Source organism: Carlito syrichta, unplaced genomic scaffold (assembly GCF_000164805.1).
Source record: "Carlito syrichta isolate Samal-C Ts95f unplaced genomic scaffold, Tarsius_syrichta-2.0.1 Scaffold307180, whole genome shotgun sequence".
Taxonomy (NCBI): Eukaryota; Metazoa; Chordata; class Mammalia; order Primates; family Tarsiidae; genus Carlito; species Carlito syrichta.
Genome location: NW_007251276.1, coordinates 364,723 through 392,627, shown reverse-complemented (window position 1 = coordinate 392,627; position 27,905 = coordinate 364,723). Strand labels below are relative to the sequence as shown.

The 27,905-nt window shown below is 44.0% G+C and overlaps 1 protein-coding gene across 3 annotated transcripts in view; it reads right to left on the bottom strand.

Annotated features, from left to right (window-relative positions):
- Window positions 1-8,968: 8,968 nt before the first annotated feature.
- RNGTT (RNA guanylyltransferase and 5'-phosphatase) overlaps window positions 8,969-27,905 on the bottom strand; it is a 297,963-nt gene continuing 279,026 nt past the window's right edge. Inside the window, exons 14-15 of one of the 3 annotated variants that reach the window (XM_008064037.1) lie at window positions 12,960-13,083; window positions 8,969-11,589 (exon numbers count right to left, since the gene is read on the bottom strand). In XM_008064037.1, coding sequence (XP_008062228.1) covers window positions 11,426-11,589; window positions 12,960-13,083 — 288 coding nt within the window. In that variant the 3' untranslated portion in view covers window positions 8,969-11,425. The remainder of the gene's footprint in view (window positions 11,590-12,959; window positions 13,084-27,905) is intronic. The other 2 variants (XM_008064038.1, XM_008064039.1) reach the window with 2 other exon arrangements.

Below are 27,905 nucleotides of genomic sequence, written 5' to 3'. Positions count from 1 at the left end.
GGTCTTGCACCGCGGCCGGACTTCCGAGGAGCGGCCGCAGGGCCACCGCGTGACGTGGCCAGCGTCCCCTGCCCCTTCCCGCCCCACGCGGCTCACCCGTCACATGCGCCCGGATGGCCCGGAGGCTGCTTCCGGCTCGTGTCGGCGTCGCGCTTCTCTGCCCGTGGAAAGGAGCTAGGAGGCGACCGCGGTCAAGGAAGCAGCCCCCTCTTCCCCAGATTTCCCCCCTCCAGCCGGCCTCCTGCGTGTTGGTATCTTCTCTTGTCCTGCGACTGCTTATGGAAGAAAACTTAGGAAACGTAGGAGTTGAGAGATGGCGCGCTCCTGGATCAAGCCGTCCCTGAAGTCGTGCCTGCCTTTTGGACTACTCGGTTACTTGGAGTAAGTGGGCCGTTTTTCTCTCACGTGTAACAAAAAAGTCCTGATCCCCAGGGCGAGGCAGCACTGGAAAGTCAAGCATGGCAGGGATGAAAAATGGTGCCGCTATTCTGTCATTTGTCCCCTCCCAAACTCACGTTGAACTCAGTTCCCAGTGCGGTGGCGCTGAGAGGTGAGACCTTTAAGAGGGCTCTGCCCTCGGTGATGAATCGGTCCGCCCACGGATTCGCGTGTTATGAACAGTGGGTGGCTTTGCCAGAAGAGGAGGGAGGACAGCCCTGAGTCAGCCGCCGGCATGCTCAGCCCGGCCCTGCGGCGTCCCTGGGGCTGGCTCCACCAGCAAGAAGACCCCCACCGGCGCAGCCCCCGGCCGCCAGTTCCCAGCCTCCCTGAGAGAAGTGCATTCCTTCTCCTTGAAAATTCACCGGTGTCAGGGATTCTGCCATCAGCACCCCAACACGGGCTCAGCCAGGCACCTGCCACCCTCAGCACCCGGCTTGCTTGCTCCTGGGTGCCGGCTCCCGCTCTGCAAGCCTGGGATCTGGTCCCTGTCCTCTCCCACTCCCCCAGGCCGTCGGCCCCTTCTGACCTGGCTGGATTTCTCACGCCCCGTCTACGTTCCTCACCTTCTCAGCGTCCTTCCGTTCTCACCTTGCCACTCCCCAGTCCTGAGCCTTCAGGACAGCGCCTGCCAGTCTCTTCACTTCTTGGCGACCACAGGACATGGTCACTGTTGAAGGGCACCCTGGGGAAACTAGAGAATCGGCATGTCTGTAAGGGCGTGGGGGAAGGAATGTCCATCACAGTACTTTTTTTTTCTTTTTTGAGCTGGAGTTTCACTCTGTACCCCAGGTCGGAGTACAGTGGCATACTCACGGCCACTGCAGGGGCCCTAAATGATGTGTAGTTGCTAGAGTTATTTTTATTTTTCTTTTTTGAGTCGGAGTCTCACTCTGTCGCCCAGGCTGGAGTGCAGTGGCCGCTCTCGGCCACCGCAGCCTCAACCTGCTGGGCTCCGGCGATCCTTCCGCCTCAGCCTTCCAAGGAGCCGGAACCACAGGTATGTGCCACCATGCCCGGCTAATTTTTTGATTTATTGTAGAGATGAGGTCTCACCAAGTTGCCCAGGCTGGTCTCGAACTTGTGGGCTCAGGCAGTTCTCTAACCATGGCCTCCCAAAGTGCTGGGATTATAGGCATGAGCCACCATGCCTGGCCCTTGCTTTTTTTGTTTCGACAAGGTCTCCCTCTGCTGCCCAAGCCGGAGTGCAGTGGCGTGATCATAGCTCACCGCAGCCTCCAACTCCTGGGTTCAAGTCATCCTCCCACCACAGCCTCCCAAGGACTATGAGCGTGTACCATCATGCCTGGCTATTTTTTCAACTTAATTTTTTTGTAGAGATGGGGTCTTGCTATGTTACCCAGGCTGATAGTGAACTCCTAGCTTCAAGTGATCCTCTCAGTCAGTCTCTTAAAGTGCTGGGGTCACAGGCGTGAGCCACTGCACCCAGCCTCCATTTTCTTCTATTACATAATTTTGATAAGAAAAAGTAAAATAAAAAGTCCCAGGGAAGATACGGCTTTGTATGAAATTTCAAAATAAAATCATTTCAAAACTGTGAATGAGAAATCTGAGCATGCTTCCACGAACAGGCCTTCTTAATTTCAGAATGAATGCTTCCAACGGTTGTCTCCAAATCCTCATCGAAAAGTTTTCATGACAGTCTCTTCAAATTCATAGTAGCCACTGTCAGTAAGAAACTGGGCATGCGTTGGGAATACAAAACTTAAAATCATTTTTTGCAACCTTTCAAAAATGTCCGTGGTTGAAATCGTATCCAGGTAATCGACTTTTTCCCTTTTTCGTTTCTCCATACAACTTTCTTGTGATTTCTCACGGACATTTCTCGCAAAGAGACTTCCAGTCCAATGGGGTGATTTTACACTGGCTCCTTCCAAACAATGCCGAGGTCCTGGTGTGCAGAAGGCACAGGCACGGTTCGGTCTCCGAGGATCTAGAGTGGGTGCCACCTGGGTCTGTCACATGTGAAGTCAGGGACTCGGCGCCATCCCAGTGCCCTTGCCAGCCTCCCAGATGCCCTTGGGTCGTGCACCCAGCAGCCCTGGGAGCCCCTTGTCCTGGGTGGGCGGTGCCCCGCTCCACAGCTGGCCTCTCCCAGTCTCCAGGGAGGAGCACTCGCTCACCTTGTGTCTTGGCGTCGGTCATTGTGCTTCTGCCTGCGGGGAGCCTGGGGTGCCCCCCCAGGAGCCCAGATGGTCCGGCCCTCGCCCAGCCTCTGTCATGGCTGAGGATCCACACGGACAGCCTGATGGTGGCACAGCTGGACGTCTTCACACAACGGCTGGAAGCTCTGGACGGCTCAGGTCCCAGGGGACGCACCTCCACAACCACCATCCCTGGCAGTTTTCACGCATCTCTTGGCACAGAGGAAGGCCCCAGCCCCACCACCTCCAGCTCCTCCCATTTCTCTTCTTGACCCCAGCCATCCCACCAGGCTTCTGCTCCTACAAGACAAACCCGAGGCCTCTTTTCAGGTTCTGGCTCTTTAGGGTGTCCCTGGAGCGGCCAGAACTACTTCCCGCCTCCTCCGTCAAGAAACACTTCTCTGCCGGCTCTGTGGGTCTGCCTTCCGGAATCTCTTCCTACTCTTGACTTTATTTTCCTGACTTTCTTCTCTTGGGTCAAAGTCTCACTCCGCCACCCAGGTTGGAGTGCAGTGGCACAGTCACGAATCAACACAGCCTTGGCTTCCTGGGTTCGGGAGATCCTTCTCCTCAGTCTTCAGAGTAGTTGCGACTATAGGCATGCCACCACACCAGCTACTTAAAAAATTTTTTTTGTAGAGACGAGGTCTCGCTATGTTGCCCAGGCTGGTCTCAAACTCCTGGGCTTAAGCAATCCTCTTACCTCGACCTCCCAAAGTGCTGGGATTACAGGCAGGAGCCACTGCACCCAGCCAAAACTTCCTCGTTTAAAAGCTTTCACATTTAGCCTAACTTTTATGCCAGACATGCAAAGGCCTTCACGATCTGTCTCCAGTCTATCTATGGAGCCCTGCTTCATAGACTCTAGAAATAGTCACTGACCCCCTAAACTTTGTGCCAGACTGGCCTGTATGCTGGAATCCAATACAGCAACGAATGAAATCCAATTCTCAGTTCACATGAGGCGCAAATTCGAGGGGAGAGTCGGACAGCAGGCACACACGTAAACACGTCTGTCAGCTCATGCGTGCTGGTCAGGAAGTTCTTCTTGATGGAATGACATTTGTTTAGAGACTTGAATAAACTAAGAGCGAGCTCTAGGGCTACCTGGGAGAAAGAGCATTCCAGGTAGAAGGAAAAGAAAGTTCCAAGTCCTCCGAGTGGGAGCTAGCTTGGCAAGTTGGAGCAACAGCAAGAGTCCGTGAGGGCGAGCAGAGTGAATGAGGAGGAGGACAGGAGATGTGATCAGAGAGGCAGCATGGGCCCGGTGACATCGGGCCCTGAGGACTGTGATAGGCATTTAGGGTTTTATTCTCATCGAGGTGGAAGGCACTGGAAGGTTCTGAGTGGTGGCGCGACATGTCATGAAACATGTTCCCCTGGCAGCTGTGTGGAGAACGGATGGTGGGATGGGAGACAAGAGTGGACACCGGGATGCCGGCGAGGAGGCTACTGCACCAGTCCAGGCGAGGGAAGAGATGGCAGTGCCGGAGAGGCAGAGGCGCTGTCCAGTGATGCTGTTTTGAAGGCAGTGCTGACAGCGTTTGCTGATGGCTCATGTGAAGGATGAGACAGAAAAGAGTCAAGGATGATTCAGAAGCACCTGGAAAAAGACAATTGCCCTGAACGAAGCTTTATAAGGAGAGTGTGGGAAGAGGAGAGGAAGTGTATCAGAGGAGGGAGGCTCAGTTTTTGGTGTGAAGATGTCCCCAGTGAAGACGTCAAAGTGTCAGCTGGAGGCTGAAGTCTAGCATTCAAGAGCGAGGTCTCGGCTCGAAATGAATCTGGAAACGGATCGTGTTCAGGTTAGGAGAGTTCTCTCAGAAAGTCACTGAACGACGCCTGGGCCACCCAGCAGATGGTGGGGAGGTGAGGAGGGTCGGGGAGGGGTGTTGAGATGCAGCGGCTTGTGGGCAGCAGGAAAGAGCACTGGGACTACCGCGGGCCAGAAGCCGCATGCGAAAAGGCTCCTCAGGAGGGAGCAGTCCGCGACTTGGCTTTTTTTAAAATCAGAAAATACAGCTTATTTAGAAAGTAAATGAGAGAGGAGGGATGGACCTCCCCGAGGGAGGGGAGGGGGCCAAAGCCAGGAAACATGGCTCAAAGAGCACAGGGCCACACCAGAGTCTAGCGAGGCAATGGCCGCCATGGCCTGGCAACGCCACGGCGTTTCAAACAAGCACATGTATAGGTGCGTGGACCGGCCAGGGCACGCCGTAAACAGGACCTGCCGTGAACTGATCAGTGCTGAGCCTAAGGGGGAGTTTATGCTACTGTTTTCTTTACTTTTGTGTGTATTTAAATTTCCCATTAAAAATGGTTTTGAGAGAGACAGACAGAGAGAGAGAGAGAGAGAGAGAGAGAGAGAGAGAGAAATGGTATCAAATACTGCCGCAAGGTTAATTAGGGCAGTGGACTTCCCCCTGGAGAGGGCGCTGGCGAGGGTGGCGAGAACAGTCTTGGTGGAGATGAAGGCCTGATGGTGGCGGGTTTGAGAGAGGTCAGGAGGAGAGGGCGAGGAGTGCAGAGTACAGTCAACTCCTTCACGGAACTCTGCAGGAAGCGGGAAAGCGGGGTGGGCCAGCTCTAGACAACCCCCCGCACCCCTCTCCCCATTCACCACCCCCTCAACCGCCCAATTGCACACGATGCCGCCAGTCTCCACCTGCCTGCAACATTTCCTGGAATTTGTGCAGGGCAGGGAGAGCTTTGGTTGTGGTGTTTTTCTTGGGCGTCTCTGTAGGCCTCATCTTCAGAGTGTATCAGAGCGCACTGAGTGTTTATACTATAGGTCAGAACTACACAGTGTTCCCCTGACAGCTCTCCGAAGGGAAGCAGAACTAAGGAAGCCGCAAAGCTTCTGATTGCTTTAGATCTCGGAAGACAGCATTCGGTAGGAGCATCAAGAATAACATCGCTCACTCGCCTTTCCCACTCGAAAAGACAAGGCTGGAAGCTCCGATTCATACTAAGGGATCGCGGGCTGGAATTTATTTTTACAACTAACTGCAAAGCCTCAGTCGTTACCAAAAGACTTCTCTTTGGAAACATCAGACACTGGGCGAGAATTGGTAGGCAGAGAGAAGGAGCCTTCTAGTTCAAGGCGCGGCAAGTTCAGTGAAACTGCAGTCCCAAAGGAGACATGGTTGGAGACACGCCTTCCCTCACGGTCCCCTGAGCACAGCGAGGCAGCCAGGGCCCTAAGATTCCTCCTGCTGAGAGCGGCCTCTCATCTTCAGCGTAAAAGGACAGACGAGACGTTGTAACCAAGAGTAAATACCAGTTGCATCAGAGATGGATGGCCCCTGGAGGATTCTTAGGAAACAAGATGGGATCTGTCCTTCTACTACGCTGAGAAGGCCAGAGGGGCAAGAAGATGCATCTATACGTGACCAGGCTCAGGGAACAGCACCAAAGGGTGTTCGTACCCACTGCCCTGGTGACTACCAAGTGCCTGCCATTGCCACGCTCTGCGCCATGGGCTATGGCATGACAAAGTCCCTCTGCTGTGTCTCGAGGGGACACCAGAGGGGGCGACTGCAGCGCTGTGTCTAGATCTAGAGGCTGTGAGAGGAAGGCATCCTTGAGCTTGAGATCAAGGGATGCTGGAGTGCTTCTGGCAGAAGCCGCAGCAGAGCCACGGGCATACGTTCCTGGGCTGAGAGAGCATGGAGCTCAGGGGCTACCAAAGAGTCGTATCAGGGGGTCCCAAGACAGGCCCGAGACCCAAACTGGCCACCCAGGCCGAGGCCTGTTTCAGCGGGCTGCGTCTGTCATGTGACAGGGGGCTCTCAACAGGGGAGAATCCCAGGAGCAGGTTGGCCAAGTTCAAAGTTCTGGAAATTGGTGACTTTTCGGTGGTCTGATTTGTTGCCAGAGATGAATTCTGATTTTCTGTGTGGTATTTTGGCTGTGATTATTTCTGTACCTCAAGCAGCTGAGTTTCACTCTACTTGGATTTTTTTTTAAACATTCAGATAACTGCATTTTTCACCTGTATATGCTAGATCCCAAGGGCACAATACAACCAACCCTAATAGTCAACCATAGTGAAGTAATTTCCCAGGTTCAACTCTGGTTATGAAAATGACCTTCAGTTATGAAACCAACAGCTGCTGCTTCTTTGGGGGTCACCCAGGCCCCTGATTGGAATTTCTCCTATGCAGTGATTCCCAACACCTGACCATGAAAAAAGTTTTTACCAGTTTGGGATAAAATATAGATGCAAAGGACAATAGTGAACCTTTCATAAAACAAAATGTGTTCTATGTAAAGGCCTGTTCTATCTTCCAAAATATGTCCTACTGGCCAGGCGTGGTGGCTCACGCCTGTAATACCAGCACTCAGGGAGGCCAAGGTAAGAGGACTGCTTGAGACCAGGAGTTTGAGACCAGCCTGGCAACATAGTGAGAGCTTGTCTCTACAAAAAATAAAAAAAAAAAATTAGCCAGGTATGATGATGCCCCTGCAGTCCCAGCTACTCAGGAGGCCGAGGTGGAAGGATCACCTGAGCCCAGGAGGCCGAGGCAGTGATGAGCCATGATCATGCCACTCCACTCCAACCTGGGTGACAGCATGAGACCCCGACTCAAAACAAACAATCACATAAAATACGTCCTCCTTTCTCAAGTGTTATGAGTTCCTTGATTTTATTAAACAATGGCAACATAATTTTTTTCAGTGCCCTCACATAGCAAAATAGTTGCAACCCCAGATCCAGGCAGTGCTTTTGAAATGTGAACTCTAGAACACTGACTTTGAGTCCCTCCACCACCACCTTTCTTATCACACACGGTGGCCACCTGATATCAGTCAGGTGAGGGGAGGGGTACATCTGCATTAGTCAAGACTGACAGTGATCTGGAAAAGTGTCAGAGTAGACAACTGATTATGCGACAACTAGGAAAATGTTGGCCCAGTGTATGACTTAATCACTCACTTCTTCCTGATTACATCTTTGGGATTTAGCATCTTAATGAGAATATTCAGCTCCTCCTTCAGGGTTGCACAGTCACTCACATTTAAATATTGCTAAACAGGACAGGCACTGTAGCTCAAGCCTGTAATCCCAGCACTTTGGGAAGAATGCTTTAGCCCATGAGTTTGACAACAGCCTGGGGAATACAGGGAGGCCCTGTCTCTACAAAAAGTAAAAAAATCAGGCGTGGGGGCGCACGTCTGGAGGCCCAGCTACTCGGGAGACTGAGGAAGAAGGACTGCAGGAGCCCAGGAGGTCGAGGTTACTGTGATCGTGTCACTGCACACCAGCCTGGGCAACAAGAGTGAGATGTGAGAAACTGACTCACACACACACACACACACACACACACACACAATAAAGTCTTTAAAATGTTTTCATTTCCTTGCTCCCAATTTCACCTCTTTATATTGGAGGCTGGAAGCCCACTACTCTGTTGGTGCCAGCAAAATGATTTACGCAGTCTGGGACCCCTGGCCTGGGAGCATCCCCCACGCAAGGACGACGATGAAGCCTGTTGGCGAACACTGGCCAAAAGCTAGGTACTGGCCTGGAAAGTCCTATGTTTGGGTCTCCGCTCACAGCTCAGTCTTCAGTTCCTCACCCAAAAAGTGGGGGCTAGCAACAGTGCCCACTGGCAGAAAGCAGCTGTGTTTGGGACAGCCTTGGTGAAGATTCAATAATGTGAATCCTACTACTGGGAATACAGGAGATTTCCAAAGTAATGGCTTTTTACACAAGGGTCACAGTTACCTGGAAGGCTCCTGTTAATCAACTGGCCCAATCTCGCCCGAGGACGCAGAGCCCATGAGAAGCAGAGCCTGGCCTTGCTTCTGGGTCTCGCCCAGAGTTTTTTCCACATGAGTTCTCTCTGCCTGGGAGTATTTGGTTCTTGATTTTCAAGGTTTTTTTTTTGGCCAGGAAGAACGATTTGCAGTGTTCAAAAGCGTGGTATCGTGTAAGCATTTAACAATGGCACATTCCATACTATAAAAAAATGTAGTCAACCAAAAAACCTGGTAGTTCACTACTTCATCATTTCAGAAGATTTATTGCTGAGCAATCTAAAAAATGTGAATGCATTAAAACCAATGTAACAGAATGTCTTTCATAGCTTGCTAAGATGAGACAGATGAACCGAAGTATTAGGAACACCATATGAAGATGTGCTCACCCCCGTTTCTCTGTACTTCAAAAGTAAGAGGTGCAAAGCACACTCCCCAGGTCAACGACATTTCTCGTTTCTCAGCAGAGATTTCCAAGTCTTTATGCTAATCTCTACAAAGCCCGATAGCTTACAGAGGGTGTGGCTGACAGCAGCAGGACCTGGGGACAGCAACAGAAGGGACAAAAGAGCATCACCAGTAAAACAAAGGAGATACACTTGTTATTTTAAATCAGTAGTTTTATTACAATATGCACGGACACACAATTAGAGAAGGAATGTCCTGACATTTTCTGAGCATTTCACGGAAAGCAAATGTCACTATCCAGGCAGTAGAGTCATCCACACCCTTTCCTAGCAAAAGCTTTTACATGTGACAACCCAAGAAAGCAAAGTTTTTCTTATTCTTGCCTACAAAACTTCTGTCTCAGAAAATAGTTCTTGTGAAGTGAGCTGAGGAAGGAAAGCATTTCCTTCACGATGTCCACAATTCTGCCTCTAGATACCCCCGACCTTCTAACTGACATTTCGTGACACTGCGGATGGCAGCGTGTGCAGGGGCTACACAGGCTGTACTTCCAAGGCCAACTATCAGACTTCACCATAACTGGAAGGAAGGGAGAAACTGAGAAAATTAAGTCCTGCTAAAATGCACAAAGACAAGGAGAAATATCTGGGTGTATTAAAAATGAGATGCTCTTTTCACATAACTCATTTAAAAGGTTACAATTACCATAAACATTTAACTCCATTAAAGATCGCTGGCAATAGCTTGCTTTTTTATCTGCAGAAGGGATCTGCCAGGAGGCAGACTGGGAGGCAAGCGACACACCGTGGGCAGTGGCTCATCTTGGGAAGCAGGCCTCAGGCTCTCTGGAGTTGCACAGGCATTTCTAGATCCATTTGTGAGAGACACTATGGGACCTCGAAAATTTCCCTCTTTCAGCACTCACTGTGACAGTCAGGTGTTTTAATCCCTTTTGTGCCCAAACGCACAAAAGCACTCAAGGAAAAAAAAAAAAAAAACACACGTTAAAATGGCGTTTTGAATAAATTCACTATATATTACATAACTTGGGAACAACAAAGAAAAAAGCCCAAGCATGACTCTTAGTATCTCATATAGAAAAGCACTGCAGGAGAAAACTTTGTTTAAAAACATTAACACTCAAGTGAATATAAACACATTTTTGGTTAATCTGTGTGCTATGTCATCTAGAAATCCTGTCAGAGAGTCTACCAGGTAACTCATTTGGATTTTCATGTCTGAAGAATATCCGTAGAAGAATATACACTGTTGCATATACTTACACATATATGCATATACACATATAAAATTCAGATCATGAAAATTTGTTTTAAATACATATATTTAAAACTTGTACCTCTAAAAATAAATACATTAGCCTCCAATCAGCTAATTCTCAGAGTTCCTTCACAAACCAATCAGAACACAGTTTCTCAACAATGGCAGGTGGCCTATTAGCTGCCCTTTAAGTCCATTATCTATCAGTAAACATTTTAAAATTCAGATGTGTAACAGAAATAACATCCCCAGAACAGATTACAGATAGAATTCTGGCTTTGAAAATAAATGTCTTGATTCCCTTGATATTTAGTTTCTACAAATATCTATGCTTTGCCTCTGCATTTATCTAGCAGTGGGAGAGAATTTTCTAGTGACAGCATTCTAATCCTTGACAAGACCTTCTAATCAAAGGAGTCAGCTGACATTTCTTCGCCGTTTTGTTTGAGGGAACTAACACAACATGGTTTGTATTCGATATCACTCCCATGGATCACAGTGAGTTGTGTGTTTTAGCGTCATTTACAATGTGCTGATACCACTGAGGTAAAGCAGGAGGAGCCCTGGCATTTTTTAAAAAGAAAACTCTCCCAGGAGAACAACTTTTAAGGACGTGGTGGTGTATATCCGAGTTCCACAAAGTAACTGCAAACCACTGTCAGAAGGGACACACTGGATATCTGATATTATAGTCTAAACAACAGAAACAGATGAAAATACTCAAAATATTTCCCTTAGAAACGATGCAATTCACAAAAATGGAGCTTTACTTTTTTACTTTTACATTTCCAAAAAAACTTCCTAAAACGATAGAAACCAGACCAAGTTGTTTAACCCAGTAATACTTAGCAACTTTGTCACTTGTTTTTGAATACAGGGATCTCAGAAATGTAGGAAATCCATGATAAATGATAGCAAGAATGTTTAATGCCATTGCGTACATTTTTTAAAAAGAAAAATTTGCTATAGCTGAAACACAACTTCTAAAAAATACAGTGTTTTACACACTCACAGTTCCAGATCGCTAACTTTATAAATTAAATGAGAAAGTTACCCATATATAAACAAGGCCTCTTTTTCATTGATTTCAATCTTGTTTAAACCTTTGGATATGTCAATCTTCAGATTCCACAAGGTAAGGCTGAGTTTATCAGATATAAATAAAATGTTTAAGTCCATGATGTATTGCAGCACTGAGGAAACTATGCATCAGATATTTACAGGCTGGCTACAATACCTTCCTTTTTTAAAAAAATCCAAATGTGTACCAACATCAAGCCACACTCGTTTTTGAATTTCTCTGGCTACCAAAATGGGGCAACAGCGTTTCTCCTCATTCAGCTTCCCCTGAACCCTGAAGGCAGAGGCAGTACTTAGGTGGAAGGGCGTGGTCTTTTGGGAGGTGGTGGAGGCATGAGCTCCGTGTCAGGGTCCAGGTGCTGCTTTCGCTTCTGTCCCTGAGAAGCTGCCGCACATCTGTCGATGAACTCAAACAGCATCTCCTTGGTGACAGGGTTTGAGATGCTATTGCACACAGCTGTGGACAAAGAGACACGTGTCTCACGTGAGGGTTAATTAAGGCAGCCGACTCACCACACGCTTACGAGAAAGGTTTTCAGCCCAACATGCTAAGCGCTTCCAACTAGCCGACTTGGGTGATGTGCTTCAGATTCAACTAAGCCCCTCCTGCTCCCATGCCCCAAGTAAGTACTTTGCTAGTGGAACTCTTGACTGTACTATTAATTTTAAACCAAAACTTTCAGTATTTGGGTTATAAGCAAGTCTCACTATGGTTTTCTTTCCCTCCAAACCAGTTTTTCTGGGATTTTAACCTAGCACAGTGCACTGCAGTATAGTCTGTATTCAACTAACACTTTTACAGAAAATGTGCACTAACAGTCCTTCAATCTTTCTCTCAGAGAGAAGGTCACTTTGTGGAATGTAAAACAACACGGTTACCATTCCTATGGAATAGGTGGTTTCAGTGTAACTGGCAGGCCTTATTATTTGATCTTCTCTTAAGTGATCCAAATTTAGTGCCAGTCCTTTTCATTGTATTTACCTATTTGGTTTTGAAAGAAAAGACCCTGGCCTAATCATCCCTGCTTTTTGAGATCAGCTCACCTTATCTGAATGTGAATGGCAGTCTAAAGAACCCTAAATCAATGCACACCAGCAATTTTTAAATGGCAAAACCAAAACTGGCCATTTCCACGTCTTCTCATAAGCCTATCATACCAGCATCATCATGATCATCGACTAAGCATTCTAAAAGCACACAATTCCATTGACCTTAATCTTGTTTTTTTCTTTTTCCAACACCACTAAAAACGTAATCTAGAGCAACAACTGCTACTAGTAGTAGCATGCCTCATAAACTTCAATTCAACTGGTGCCGTTCTCCACGAGAAAAACTTGCTATTCTGAATTCTCAAAGCATTCATGTTGTACCCAAAGAAACCTCGGAAGGATGGCATACCAGATTTTGTTTTTTAAATGGTTTTCATTTACTTTCTTCTCCATTGTTTATAAAGCTATTTTGGGAGCTGGAAATTGCATTTTCCCCTGCTAATTTTATCTTTTACCATCTGGCAAACAATGGTTTTTATAGTTTTGAATAGATCTGAAATTATCATGGCTTTTGTTGTTGTTGTTCAATAAATTCAACTTGTAGACAGCCCCGCATCCTGCCCTTTACACTTGTCTTTTGGGCACACGGGCACAAGGATCCCAGTGTGGAGAGGAGACCGACAGGCTGACTGGAGCCAGGGTCCTCAGACAGGATGAGGACCAAACGACGCTATGCCCCATCAAGCAAAACAACAACAACAACAAACACTGCTTGGTTCTAACACCTTAACTCTCTTGTTGTTCATGCAATGAACACGGGTAGGCTGTCATACTCACCCATGGCAGTGTTGTAAGCATTAGGAAAACTTTTGTCTGTTCTCTGTCTCATGAAGACCCAGCTGTTGTTCTCAAATTTGCATTCTATAATTTTGTTGTCATACTGTTTTAGTTCTTTTGTCACCTGTTTTAAAAGAGAATTGAGGAAAATATTTAAATCATTTGAAAAGCTTTTTGCTTCCACTATGTGATAGACACATTAGGAAATGCCAAAAACACCTCACTAATGTGTCAGGCAGAGCTCTTTGTCATCTGAAGTGTCTAATCAAGCTTAACAATATGGTATGCACTCCCTTGTACACGTGTTCATTCATCTGACATTTTATAAATCGTTGTGAAAACGGTTGTCAATATACAGCAATTAAAAGAAGCTAAGCAGAAACCAGACGCTCTGGGCCAAATGCAAATATGTTACACGGGGACCAAGATTTCAATATTGTCCGTGTCTCTATGGCTTTCAGAAATTGAGTATACTGTTTGGGTTTCATCAACTTTCAGAAAGGTCTAACCACCCGGATTTCCATGCCAAAACCTAAGACCATTCCTTTACTAGTTAAAGGGAAAAGTTATACACATAACACAAACACTAGCATCAGATTCAGGCAATGGGCATTCTAGATATTTTGCTTTTCAAGCAGTGATAATTAACCAAAAATCGAATCTTTAGGCTATTTGCCTCTTCAATCTCCAAACAAGTACAAATTGAGAGATGAAGTCACTTCTGACTTGAGTTGGTGGGTTTGTTGGTTTCTTCACCTCAGATGATTGAATATGGATACCCTATCAAAGCTAACAAGTAACCATGGTAACCAACCATAGAGCCTTTTAAAAGATATTTCACTGGGCCGGGAGAATGGTTTTCATAAATAGGAACCTAAGCTTATCTTTGCAGTTTTGAAATCAAATGCCAGTCATGGCAATATTTTAATTCTGTCCTCATCTTTCACAGAGAACAACTTTTCCACACAATATGGCAGATTGCAATCGTTTCACTTCATTAGCATTATTTGAAATGTTCACATATTCACTACCACCTAGGATTATGAAGGAAAGCAAATTTTTTAAAGATGCTTCCAATTCACAGATTAGGCAGTGATGTGTTCATAAAAACTTTCGAATTGTATTCTTTTCCTTAATGAGTACTGCATTTCATTGTACTACTTGTGCTTTCAACAAATTCAATACATTCAGTGATTCTAAAACTAAATTGCCCAAAAAGGTGATGCTCCACTTAGCAAACTTGCTCAATTTATCCTCAATTCATGATTCTAGTCTCGGCTCCCTTGACTTGCTTCCTAGGGACCCACTTCCTTCTGTTTTCGATACATTATACCCAAGCACTGGGCAGCTCATTTTGTTAGGTAACCACATGTGTGTTACACCATATGTACAGTCTAACTGGAATGTGTTTCTAGGCCTTTCAGAGTCTCCATGATCTAATTTCTAAAACGGGGAAAGATCCCAATTTCCCGGGTCACTGGAAGAATAATAGTGAAAGTGCCCGACACACAGCAGACAGTAAGAGTGATAACTGAATATAAAATCAGACAATAAAACATTGCTCTTAAAAACTGTGGTAAAAAAAAACAAAGTTTACCATGTTAACCATTTTTAAGTGTACAGTTCAGCAATGTTAAATATATTCACATGGCTCTGCAACAAATCTCTCGAAACTTCCATCTTGCCACACGGAGGCTACACGCACTAAACACTAATTTCCTCTCCCCCTCCCTTCACCCACAGCTTGGTAACCACCTTACTACTTTTTGTTTCGATGATTCTGACTACGTTAGATACTTCACATGAATAGGAGCAAACAGTGTTTGACCTTTTATGACTGGCTTATTTTGCTTAGCATGCTGTCCCTGAGGTTCATTCATGTAGTATGTGACAGGAGCTCCTTTGTGTTTTAAGGTGCACTCATATCCTGCTGTAATTTATATATCACATTTTCTTTAACCATTCATTTGCTGGCGGACATTTGGGTTGCTTCCACCTCTTAGGTAACGTGGATAATGCTGCTATGAGTGTGGTGATAAAAATAACTTTTCGAGATCCTGCTTAAAGTTCTTTTGGCTATGTACCCAGAAGTGGGATCACTGGACCATATGGTAATTCTATGTTTAATTTTTGGAGGAACCTCCAAGCTGTCTCCCATAATGGGGACACCATTTTACAGTCTTACCAACAGTACGCAAAGGTTCCAACTTCTCTGTACCCTCACCAATACTTGTTATTTTCTGTTCTTTTGATAGTGGCCATTCTGATATGTGCTAGGTAATATTTCATTGTGCTTTTGACCTGTATTTCCCTAATGATTGGTAATACTGAGTATCTTTCCATGTGCTCATTAGTTGTATACCTTCTTCACAGAAATGTTTACTTAAGTCCTTTGCCCATTTTTAAAATTGGGTTACTGGTTTTGTTGTTGAGTTACAGAAGTTCCTTATGTATTCTGGATATCAATCCCTTAACAGATACGTGAATGGCAATTATTTTCTCCCATTTTGTAGGCCCCCTTTTCACTCTATTGATTACTTCCTTTGATGTGCAGAAGTTTTTAAGTTTGGTGTAGTCTCCTTTGCCTGGTTTTTATTTTGCTGCTTGTGATTTTGGTGTCATATCCAAGAAATCATTCCAAATCCAATGTCCTAAGGATTTCCCCTGTTTTCTTCTAGGAGTTTAGTAGTAGTTTTAGATTTCATGTTTAGGTCTTTAATCCATGTTTGAGTTAATTTCTGTAAATGGTGTAAGGCTAAGGGTCCTGTATCATTCTTTTGCCTGTGGATACTGTTTTCCCAGTGTTGCAGGAATTTTGAACTCTTCTGTCAGCTTAAGCCCACGACCAAGAAGATTAAGGAACGCAGACACCAAAAGGAAGAGTGAAAGAAGGAGTTTATTAAGTAACGAAGTTCTCCAGAGAAGAGAGGGGACCCGAAATGGGTAACCCCCGGTGTTAGGAGGGGTTTTTTTTGGAGGGGGCAGGCATTTTTCTCATTTACATCTCACCTGTCCTCTAATTTTTGAGCCTCGATTTTTATCATGTGGTTCCTTGACCAAAGTTACTCCATCTTAAATATTACCCATAAGTATCGCCAAAAAGTCCACCCAGAGGGGTAAAACCTCAATGGTAATGTTATGTTAACAATATTATAATAAGCTATGGTCAAGTTAGGACATTTAGTTAAGCTATTGTGCCTACGCTTAAGCAACAAAAAATCCCTTTTAACAGCATATCCTAGATTGACAGGAAGTTTTTAATCACATGAACCACATTTTAAGCTAACGAATAATGGGGGTGGTGCAGGGGACGTTTTCACAAATGTTAAGTCTCCTCGAGACCCTCCCTCTCTGCCTAATCAGCTTCTAACTCTTCTCTCACCAACAACATTAAAGAGACTGTCCTCCACTGTGGAGTCGTGGCACCTTGTGGAAAATCATTTGGCCATATATACAAGGATTTATTTCTGGGTTCTTCCTGCTGCATTGGTCTATATAGCTACCTTTATACCAGTAATTAAGTATGCCATCTTCGTTACTGCTGCTTGGAAGTATGTGGTCAAATCAGGAAGCGTGAGGTCTCCAAATGTGTTTCTTCTCAAGATTCTTTTGGCTATTCTGGGTTTCCTTGAGATTCTATATATATTTTAGGATAGTGTTTCTATTTCTAAAAAAAATACCATGAGAATTTTAATAGTGTATGAATTTGTAGATCAATTTTGGTAGTATGGATATTAACAATATTAAATCTTCCAACCCCCAAGCACAAAATGTCTTTCTATTTATTTGTATCTCCTTTGATTTCTTTTAGCAAGAAACATTGCTTATTAAAAAAACCCCACAACTTTACAAATAAATTTACTAAAAAAACCATGATGACACAGGAAGGTACTCTTTGTAAACAACTGTCACGAAAATAATGTCGTATGAATTTTACAAGAATGGACTGCCAGTCAACAATGTGCAGTCTGTACTTCTACTGACTAACAATTATGGTCTTTATCATATAACTTATCATTCTTGTGTTCTCAGTTTCAGAATTGCTATAAATTATGTGTTGCTCAATCTGACTACAGCAATTAAGCAAGTATTATTAACTATCTATATATCTGTTTGGTCATGCATTTAAATTCTGGGAAACAGAGCTTTCCAGAAAGCATGCACCTGCTACTACTAACCTAAATGTATTTTCAGAATCAAGTATAGTACATCAGTTTTCATTGATCACACCAGTTATATTCCCAAGACAGACACACCACAAGACTCATTTGGCTAGGTGATAAAATATATTTAACTGATAAAAATAGTATCTCCCATATGTGCACAAACGAAATACAGTTTCCACTAACAGTCGGATCAAAAGAATGACTGGCATAGAGGAGAAAAGTTTAATTTTAGTATCCAAATTCTAGCTTGTTACTATGACAATAATCATCCTTAGCCAATTACAATTTACTAAGACAGGACTCTGTTAGACCTTTTATAATCAATTCTGTTATCCTAGTTTGAGTTAATAAGGGGTTGAAAGTAAAAATAAAATATTTGTAAATCAGGATTTCACATCTGTACTCATAATTACATTGAATTAGTATGGTTTTACTGTTTTTGAAAAAATAAGGAACAACACGGTATGTATACTTTATATTTTAAAAAACTGGTTTCATGTGCCCATCTTATTGAACACCACACTTTCATTTTTTTGAGTCAGAGTCTCACTCTGTTGCCCCGGCTGGAGTGCAGGGGCACCACAACCTCAGCCTCCTGGGCTCAGCCAATCCGTCTGTCTCAGTCTCCTGAGTAGCTGGGACTACAGGCCTGTGCCACCACTCCCAGCTAATTTTTTTATTTTGTAGAGATGAGGCCTCACTACGCTGCCTAGGCTGGTTTCAAACTCCTGGGCTCAAGCAATCCTCCCGCCTCAGCATCCCAAAATACTGGGCTTACAGGCATGAGTCACTGCACCCAGCCTCCACATTTTTATACTATTTGAATCACCAATAATCTGTGGTTAAGAGACTGTCAAATGAAACTGGATCTAGTGCTTCTGAAGATGTTAAAACGAGTAGCTCAGGGGTAATGTCTGGAATGAAGGTTTCAGAACAGAGACGGCAGAATCACAGGTGCTCTACTCTGCCCCATTGTTAAAAGAATACTTTTTTGAAATCTAAACGTTAAGCACACTACCAAATCACAGAAGGCACACATCAGGTTGAACTGACCTGCACAGCATAGGCAAGGATACATCTTCATTTCTAATCAGGGGACAGAGGCCTCTAAAATTCACTCCCCTGCTCTGGGAGAGGCCAGTTTTCTGATCAAGAGCTCATTCTTATTTTAGGAGGAGACAGCCCAAAGACTTGGGAAAGGGTGATTTCTCTCAACTCATTTGTGCTGAAGACACTTTAACAAATAGACTATTTTTTTCTTTAACTTTTTATTTGGAAATAATTTTAGATTGACAGACAAGTTACAAAGTTTCTACAGAGATTCCAAACAGGTTTAGTATCCCTATCTAAAATGTTTAGGACCAGAAGTGTTTCAGATTTGAGATTGTGTGTGTGTGTGTGTGTATGTGTGTTCCTAAATTTAAAAATCTGAAATCTGAAGTGATCATTTCTTTTGAGTGTCAGGTTCTGGAGCATTTCAGATTTTGGGAAGTGCAATGCTCAACCTGTGCGGCCTTCACCCGGCTTGCTCTCATATTTATATTTTACCTGTCACAGGACAACACAATTAACTAAACGGCAGTTTATTCAGACTTCATCATTTTTTCCCACTTAGTCTTTATCTGTTCCAGGATCCAATCCAGGAAACTGCGCTGTATTCAGTTGCCATGTCTCCTTAATCTCTTTTTTAATCTGTGACTGTTTCTCAGCTTCTCCTTGATACTTTTAAAGAGTGCTAGTCAGATATTTTGAAGAATGTTCCTCAGTTTGGGGTTTTCTGATGTTTTCCCGAAATTAGACTGACATTACAGATTTTTAGAAAGAATGCCCCCTGCTCACAGCATCCTTACCTGGGAATATATGATATCAACATGACTATTACTGGTGATGCAGATCCGGATCACCTGGCTCACATGGAATCTGCCAGGCTTCTCTGCTGTAAAGTTACCATTTTCCCCCTTCCATACTCCATCATTGGTTGTGAGTCACTAAGTTTAGCCTCAGACAAGGAGATAGGAACTAAGCTTCACTTTCTGGAAGGAGAATTTCTGGACATTTATGAAAACCACCACAGAAATTATCAATTTATTGGGGAAGATAGTCTGAAGTTATGCAAATGTCCTGCTTCTTGAAGTGTTGCTCACCGACTTTAGTATCCACCTATGAATCGCACCTGCAGCAATTATTCCTGTGTGCTCTCATGGAATGTTCTAGATCCTCCATTCCTTCTACATCTATTATCTGTACTTCTTCTGTAGAAAGATTTGCCCCTTCTTCCCTATTTATTTATTTAACTGCTAGTTTATATCAGTGTGGACTCATGGATATTTCTCTTATTCTTTGGTTTTTAATAAGACACTCTCAGCATTTATTTTATTGCTCAAATTGTTCCAGTTTGGCCACTGGAAACTCTCTAAGGTTGGTGCTTATGTTTTTTTGTTTTGTTTTGTTTGAGTTGGAGTTCTCACCCTGTCACCCAGGCTTGAGTGCAGTGGAAAGCTCACGGCCACCGCTGCCTTGAACTGCCAGGTTTAGGTGATCCTTCAGTCTCAACCTTTTAAATAGCTGGAACTACAGGCGTGCGCCACCATGCCTGGATAATTTTTCGATTTTTATTGTAGAGATGAGGTCTCACCAAGTTGCCCAGACTAGTCTTGAGTCCATGAACTCAGACAATCCTCTTACTTCGGTCTCCCAAAGTGCTGGGATTATAGGCGTGAGCCACCGCGCTCGGCTTGTGCTTATGTTTTTAAAATTTGCTTCTACTTTTTCTCCGTGGGACTCTCTACCAAGGATTTTAAGAACAAAATACTCTTCAATATCCAGGTTATGCTAAGAAAGAACTGCCATTGTTTGTTCTGGTTAGACACAAGGGAGAAAGAAGGAGAAGGAAGACAGAGGGAGGGAGGGGGAAATGAATATATGAGACTATAAGTAAATATTTCTACTTGTAGAGACTATAAGTAAATATTTCTACTTGTAGAGTTAATCAGGCTATTTTTTCTTTTCTGAAGTTATTATTCTACTTTTTGATAATTACAGCTCTACTTCTGTAGTGTGACAGAAGGTCAATGCAAAAAACATCTCAGGCCTGGCGCGGAGGCTCACACCTGTAATTTTGGGCAGCAGAGGTAAGAGTATTGTTTGAGACCAGAATGGCCAACATGGCAAGACCTCATCTCTACAATAAATAAAATAAAATAAAATTAGCTAGGCGTGATAGCATGCACTTGTAGTTAGTCTCAGCTACTCGGAAGGCTGAAGTGGAAGGACTGCCTGAGTCTAGCAGGTTGAGGCTGTGGTAGCCATGATCATGCCACTGCACTTCAGCTTGGGTGACAGAGTGAGACTGTGGCTCAAAGATTAGAAATAAGAACAGTTCTAGTAAATAAACTCGAACAAAAATCTTGTTTTCATGTAAAGAACTTCATGTTTTTAGTACTTATAAAGGCAGAGAAAATAAAACAAATTAGAAATGAAATGGAATTATAAAAGTTTTCCATGTGGTGTCAGAATAACACGAACGGTTTACTACTGAATCTTTAGATAAATAATCTTTCAGCATTGCTACATTATAGTAGGGCCAAGATACATTACTACTTTTAGAAAGTGCATCCATCTACTAGGGAAAGTAAAACACTTGCCTTGCTATGTTATCTTTTTAAAAACACGTTAGACTAGCACTTCAAAGAAAGTTCCTTTACTAAAATAAAATCTCTTGGTGTTTGTGCCGCTATGATGAAGAACTACTGTGTAAATAACACACCTTGTATCTGCTAGGCTAGAAACACACCAGCAGGCAGTTTCTCCTTCATGAATGATGGGGTCTTTAGTCCTTCGATCACACATGCAACTGATGAAAGTGGTCAATTAAAAAGAAAGCAGCTGTAACTACCTTACTTATCCCAAAGTCATTACAGACAAGTCACAACCCCAGGGTACAAAATTCACACTAAACTGCAGATTATTACCATCCAATAAAATCAGGGCAGTCACAGTTATTATTCCAAATATGATAAATCTTCATACAAAATAACAAGACCGATGAAAAACAGCATGTTAGCTGTGGTTATTGGCAGATAGTGAAATTAGGGATGACTCATTTCCTTCTCTGTGTTGTGCTGTATTTCTAAACTTTTTACATTACACAGGCTTAACTTTCATAGTTTTTAATAACAAAAAATCCTCAAATAAACTACGCTTCCCTAATGATGATGCACATCAGGTAGCTTTTAATGTAGAGGCACAAAAAAGTAAATAACTAAACAGAAAACAAAAAAATCGATCACTGTAGGCTCTAAATTCACAGTCTGCAAACTCTACAATGAGGGACCCCAGAGAGCTGCCTCAAACTCACAGGGGCGCTGTGGAACATTTTAAAACTTTAGGGAAACTCAATGACATGTGTTGAACACCATGAAAATTACCAGCTGAAAAGAGTTCACAGTTCCACTACTGAATTCCTTCAGATAACATTATATCTTTGCAAAGCTGAGTTTGGGGCAGTTATTTTGATTAAAAACCAAGTATTATGTGAGAAATCAATGTGGAGCAGGACCTGAGGTTGGTGGTATCCAATCTGCTTCTGAAGTTTGAGAAGTTGTGCTGTCTTTAATACATACTAAGTTGTTAAGACATAAACACTTGGCTGTGTGCATACATCTGCTTAATAAATGGAATTATTGGGTACTTCTTTTGGCTTAGGGGTGCTGTGTGTGCACAAAATACACCAAGACAATTTGATCATCTCTGCCCTAAGCTCTTTTCATCCCTCCTTCTCTAGCCCTTTGTACTTGGATATCCTCTCAGGATATGCCTTCTGAGGGATCATTGTAAATTTAGCAAACCACTCAGCTGTCCCCTCTCAGGGGACAAAGAGATTGCTGGTGATTACATAGGACAAACTTATGCCGGTGCAAATTTTTCCTGGAAGTTTTCCATTCAAATGGCACGAAAAAGCAAATAAAGAGATGGAATATGTACTGAGACACATGTTTTTAAAATATCAGCTGGCGTTAGGCAGAAAGAGAATGTGGAAAGTCCTTTCACAGTGGTATACAACCTGGACAATAAATTACATATTACTACTGTGAAAGGAAGAAAACGAGACTGCACTGTTTGCTCGATAGAAAAACACCAGGTAGAAGACGGCACACAAATTGCTATTCGACAACACGTGTCAATCTTCACCATTTGTTAGAAAAACATAAGATAAAAATTTTGATTCTTTTGTCATAAGTAAGTTCCTCCATGTCCAAAATTCCATTATAAGTCAAATATCATTACAATGAGATAATTAGTTCCAACGCTCTACTACTGACTATGAAAGTGATTTTTTTTCGCTGTGTCGTAAAAAAGTGAGGCTGAGTTGCTGACTGGCAATCTGCAAGATGTCCCCAGTGCAAAAGCTAGGATCTACTCTCTAAGCCCACACACTGATTTCTATCTAGCACGCAGTGGAAACCAGCCAGAGTGGTGAAGCATTTGGCTCGATCTGCAGAAACCAGATAATGATGCAGAATGAGAATTTCCATCTAGCTAATTTCATTGGCTCTGATGCAAATCAGTAAAGTATGTACTCCTCCTTGATCTCGCCATTGTCGCAGTACCTGGTCTGGACAGAGTAGACCCTCAGGGAAGTGTTTATTTAGAGGCAACCTCCAGTTTGTACTGCTGAAAAGTAAAGTAAGCCAGTATTGGCGCTAAACTTTTCTTTTTTTTGTTTTTTTCTTGAGTTGGAGTCTCACTCTGTCACCCAGATTGGAATGAAGGGGCCGCTCCCGGCCACCGCAGCCTCAACCTGCCGGGCTCCGGCGAGCCTTCCGCCTCAGCCTTCCGAGTAGCCGGAATTACAGGCCCACGCTACCACGCCCGGCTGATTTTTTGATTTATTGTAGAGATGCGGTCTCGCTGCCCAGGCGGGTCTCGAACCCACGGGCTCAGGCCATCCACTCACCTCAGCCTCCCAAAGGTGCAGGATTACAGGCTGAGCCACCGAGCCCGGCTTGCTCTAAGCTTTTCTCTGCCTCCCTTTCTCCTTCCTATGCTGTTCCCCCAACTGTCTCTCAAAAAACAAAGTGGTTTTAAGACTTCAATATCCTCCCTTTGCTGCATGAATGAACTTAATGCATTTGTTCTCTCCATTTCTGGGTGCCTAAGTTGGCACCTATTCTAATTTGACGTTTCAAACAGCCTATTCCAGCACTCAGTCTGTTAAATAAAAATTATAGGAGGCCATCGTTGGGGTGAAGGTCCTGCATTAAGCCCAACAGACCAGACCAAAACAAGTCACTCACTCAAGTTCCAGTCACCAAACGGCAACTAAGTCGCTATTTAACCTCCCAGGAAGTCAGAGACGGGTATCAGCCTCGTTTCCCAAGCAGGGCAGTTTCGGGGGCATGACAGTACAGCCCTCTCTGACTTAACCCGAACCCCCAGAAGTTACCTGATGCCAACCAACAAAGTTGTTTTTCTATTACTCTTTGTCAGTTCCTGCCCTACAAGACAAATGAAATGACCAATCCACTTCTGTTCTTTGCTTCCGCTTTCCTCAGTCCTCTTCTGTCGATAAAACAAACCTCCCTGCTCAGCTCATCAGAACACGTATTCTATTTTATGGAATAAAGTGTCGCCCAATTCTAGAACCACAAATTAAAGCCAGCTAAGATCTTTAAATCTGTTGTGATTCTGTCTTTTCACAAATCAAAAGAGAAGTAAATGTTTCAGTTAAAGACCAAGTTTGCAAAAGATATTCAATTATTAAACATCTATACAGACGTGAGTGTTAGCTGATATACAAAACTAAACCAAAATATAGCTTAGATGGATGGAAGCGCTTTACAGTTCCGCATCCATCTACTTTGTCATTTCTAGGGTGACCACCGTTCTTAAATCTGCTCTGGTGTGGCTTCTGCTTTTTCTCTTTTCTGGGCTTCCAGGACACACAGTCTGGTTTTACTCCTCTATCCTTTGCTACTCCTACTCAGGATTCTTTGCAGACTTCTCTTTGAAAGTTGGAAAATCCCCACGGGCTGGTACTGGGTTTTTTCTCCAGCAATCTTATTTACCTCATTTTTTTTGGAGTTGGAGTCTCACTCTGTCGCCCAGATTGGAGTGCAGTGCCCGCTCCCGGCCACCGCAGCCTCGACCTGCTGGGCTCTGGCGATCCTTCCACCTCAGTTACAGGTGTGCACTACCACAACCGGCTGATTTTTTTGATTTATTGTAGAGATGAGGTCTCACTGCCCAGGCGGGTCTCGAACCAGCAAGCTCAGGCAATGCACTCACCTCAGCCTCCCAAAGGCGTGGGATGACAGGCTGAGCCCCCGAGCCCGGCTCTTACTTGCTGCTTTAATACCATCTACAAGTACGTAACTCCCACATTTTACTTCTTGCCATGTTTCCTGAGCCCTAGAGCCATCCTTCCTCCCATCTGACAACTCCCAACTGCCATGTGCCCAGCAAAGGGTTGTAGACGGTGGCATGACAATACCCAAGGCAGGCACAACCTGTCTTTCAGAAGACAGGCAAAAGGCAGACAATAAACAGGGAAACAACTACAAATACGATAAGGCCCATGAAGAAAACACTCTAACAGAGACTGACACGGGGACAGACGCCTGGTTTTAGGTAGGGCAGCCCGAGGAGATGACTTCTAAGCTAAGACTTACAGGATGATGAAAAGCCAGGTTAGAGAAGGAAAGAAAAGCAGGAGGGAGATGAAGTAAGTGGGAATGGTACTGGGAGGGGGACAGACACACACTGCGGGCTGACAACGTGGCCAAAGGCCTGTGGTAAGAAGGCCTTACGATCTTGGCACACTGAAGGTACAAGGACAACGCAGCTAAACATGAGGAATGTTTCTACAAGCATTTGAACAGGGTCTCACACAGATCTGACGCATTCCCAAATGCTTCCTCTTACAACCTATGTTTTCCCACATATATATATTCCAGGGCTCATTTGACATCTTTTTTGCAGACTTCTCAAACTCAACATACTCAAACTCAACTTCTCACCTTCTTCCAAGTTTATGTCTTTCCATCTCAGTAAATGGCAACTCTGTCCACCCAGTTCCTTACGAAAGAAACCTTGGTGATAGCGCATGCCTGTAATTCCGGCTACTTGGAAGGCTGAGGCGGAAGGATCACCGGAGCCCAGCAGGTCGAGGCTGTGGTGGCCGGGAGCGTGCCCCACTGCACTCCAGTCTGGGCGACAGAGTGAAACTCCAACTCAAAAAAAAAAGAAAGAACCCTTGGTGACCTCCTGATCTCCTCCTCCTTTCTTCCTTTATGTTCAATTTATTACCTGGGTCTACTAATTTTACCACCAAAATATATCCTGAATATGTCTATTTGTTCCCTCTCTTACTGCCGTTATCACAGTCCAAGCCATCACTGTCTCTCAGATACCTGCAGCAACTGCCAACGGTGGGAGACAAGGCGATGTGTGACTGAAAAGGGGAAGAAGGATGTAATATATTGGCCTCCACCAAGCACAGAATCCGTCAAGTTTCTTTCCTCCACTCTTCAAGAGCACGCTGTTCTGACTGCATCATCGCCGCTATTTGCTATTCTAGTGCAGCACAAACCAGAAATCATAGCAAATTGCAGAATTTCTCAATCATTAAGGATTTACAATAGGTTAATTTCTAAATGGGCTGTATTTCACAGCTGCAAAGCTTTTGTTTGATTTCTAGACCAAATGAGAAACCATTATTAAATCGAATGACCTTTCCATGGGCATAACCTGCAAAAGGAAAAGGTCACATGGACAAAACAGGCAGAGCTGCCAGGTAAGGTGAGGGAACAGGAACAGCGTACTAAACAGAGAACCAAACACTGTGGTACAATAGATTGGCTCCCTGTCTGTTTAGTGCCGAGCATGATGAGAATTATAAGCAGACCATGGATCCACTGCATGCTTGGGATAATAAAGCCGGTACACAACCAAGGAAAGCTTTAAAATCTACCACTAACATGGGCAGAGGGCTAAAAGCAATATGCATGTCTAACACATTTTTTCTTTATGAAGAGTTCTAAGTACAATGATCAGCTTATTTGATCCTCCCCATTTTTTAAGATGTCTGTTCTACAACCAATGCAAATACTTCATAAAGTACATATTGTCATATTGAATTGAGTAAGTGGTCTACCTACTTACTTCTGGCAGTAACAAATATCTAACTTACAATTATTTTAATGATCATTAAATACCCATGTTTAATGAAGTTCACAATATGCTGGACCTAACATTTGAGCTAGATAATTTATCAAGATGTCACTGCAGTGTTCAAATTTACTTCAATGAGTCCTTCATTGACTTTCAAGGGCATACTAACAATTTGGATCCACATTTTAAAAATTCTTTTAGCAATGTGTGCTGGTTCCACATGATGTTATCTCCTTTCTCTCATCATTTTAAATGCAACTATTCAACTATGCCTTTCTCAAAGGGTAAAGAGACCTTAAGAGAACTGTTCTCCAGTTAGATATAGGTGGATATGCGGCAGTAAACTGAAATACTTTGGTAAGAAATAAAGATTTCCAGCCAGGCTCGGTGGCTCAGCCTGTAATCCCGCGCTTTGGGAGGCCAAGGTGAGGGAAATGCCTGAGCCCGTGGGTTCGGGACCCACCTGGGCAACTTGGTGAGACCTCATCTCTACAATAAATCAAAAATTAGTCAGACATGGTAGTGCGTACCTGTAGTTCCAGCTACTTGGAAGGCTGAGACGGAAGGATTACTGGAGCCCAGCAGGTTGAGGCTGCAGTGGCCGGGAGCGGCCACTGCACTCCAGTTTGGGTGACAGAGTGAGACTCCAACTCAACAAAAAAAAAAAAAAAAAAAAGGAAAGGAAATAAAGATTTCCTTTCCGTTTAGCTTACCACCTAGAACACTATCAATAATTTTTTATCTTATAGAGCAAACTCTTTCTCCTTTAAAATGATCCAATTTGTTTTAGTGGTACTTACAGGAACCAAAGCCCACAGACCCATGTTTTGAACACTTAGAAGTATTAGATGAGGAACACAAAACTCAGGAGTTCTTGTGATTAAGACTCATCTGAGCAAACAAAGCTTCTAGGACTCATTTCTTTTTCTTTTTTGAGTTGGAGTCTCATCTGTCGCCCAGACTGGAGTGCAGTGGCCGCTCCCGGCCCCCGCAGCCTCGACCCGCGGGGCTCCGGTGATCCTTCCGCCGCCGCCTTTCGAGTAGCTGGAACCACAGGCACGCGCTACCACGCCCAGCTGATTTTTTTGATTTCTTGTAGAGACGAGGTCTCACAGGATTCATTTCTTACAAGCCTGCAACTCAAGTCAATGCAGACTTCAACTTCACAGAGCCCATCTGACCACAGCAGTCGTCCCTGCCTTTGGAGTGTCCAACTGGGCATGTCACTCTTTGCCATGCACACATCAGCCCACTGTTACATATGCTTTCTCAATAGCTATATTTCCTCTACCTTAGGAAGCCCTAGGTTCCATTCTGTGTCTCTATGGACAACATGAAAAAGACTCAATGGATCATCAGCTCCTGGTGTTGGGGACATCAAAAAAACCACTCCAAAGACGCCGGAAGTTTGAAAATGATTACAATAAATTACCTGCATGAAGTGTCACAGTCCCTAGACAGCTTCTTAGAAACTTTTTTCTTCAAAACACATCACAATAAACTCTCTCTCAAAATCAAATATCCTGGGGCTGAAACACTAAATGGGCAACTTCCACAAAATGGAGACCATCAAAGTGAACACTTCCATTCTGACATATTCAAGCACTAA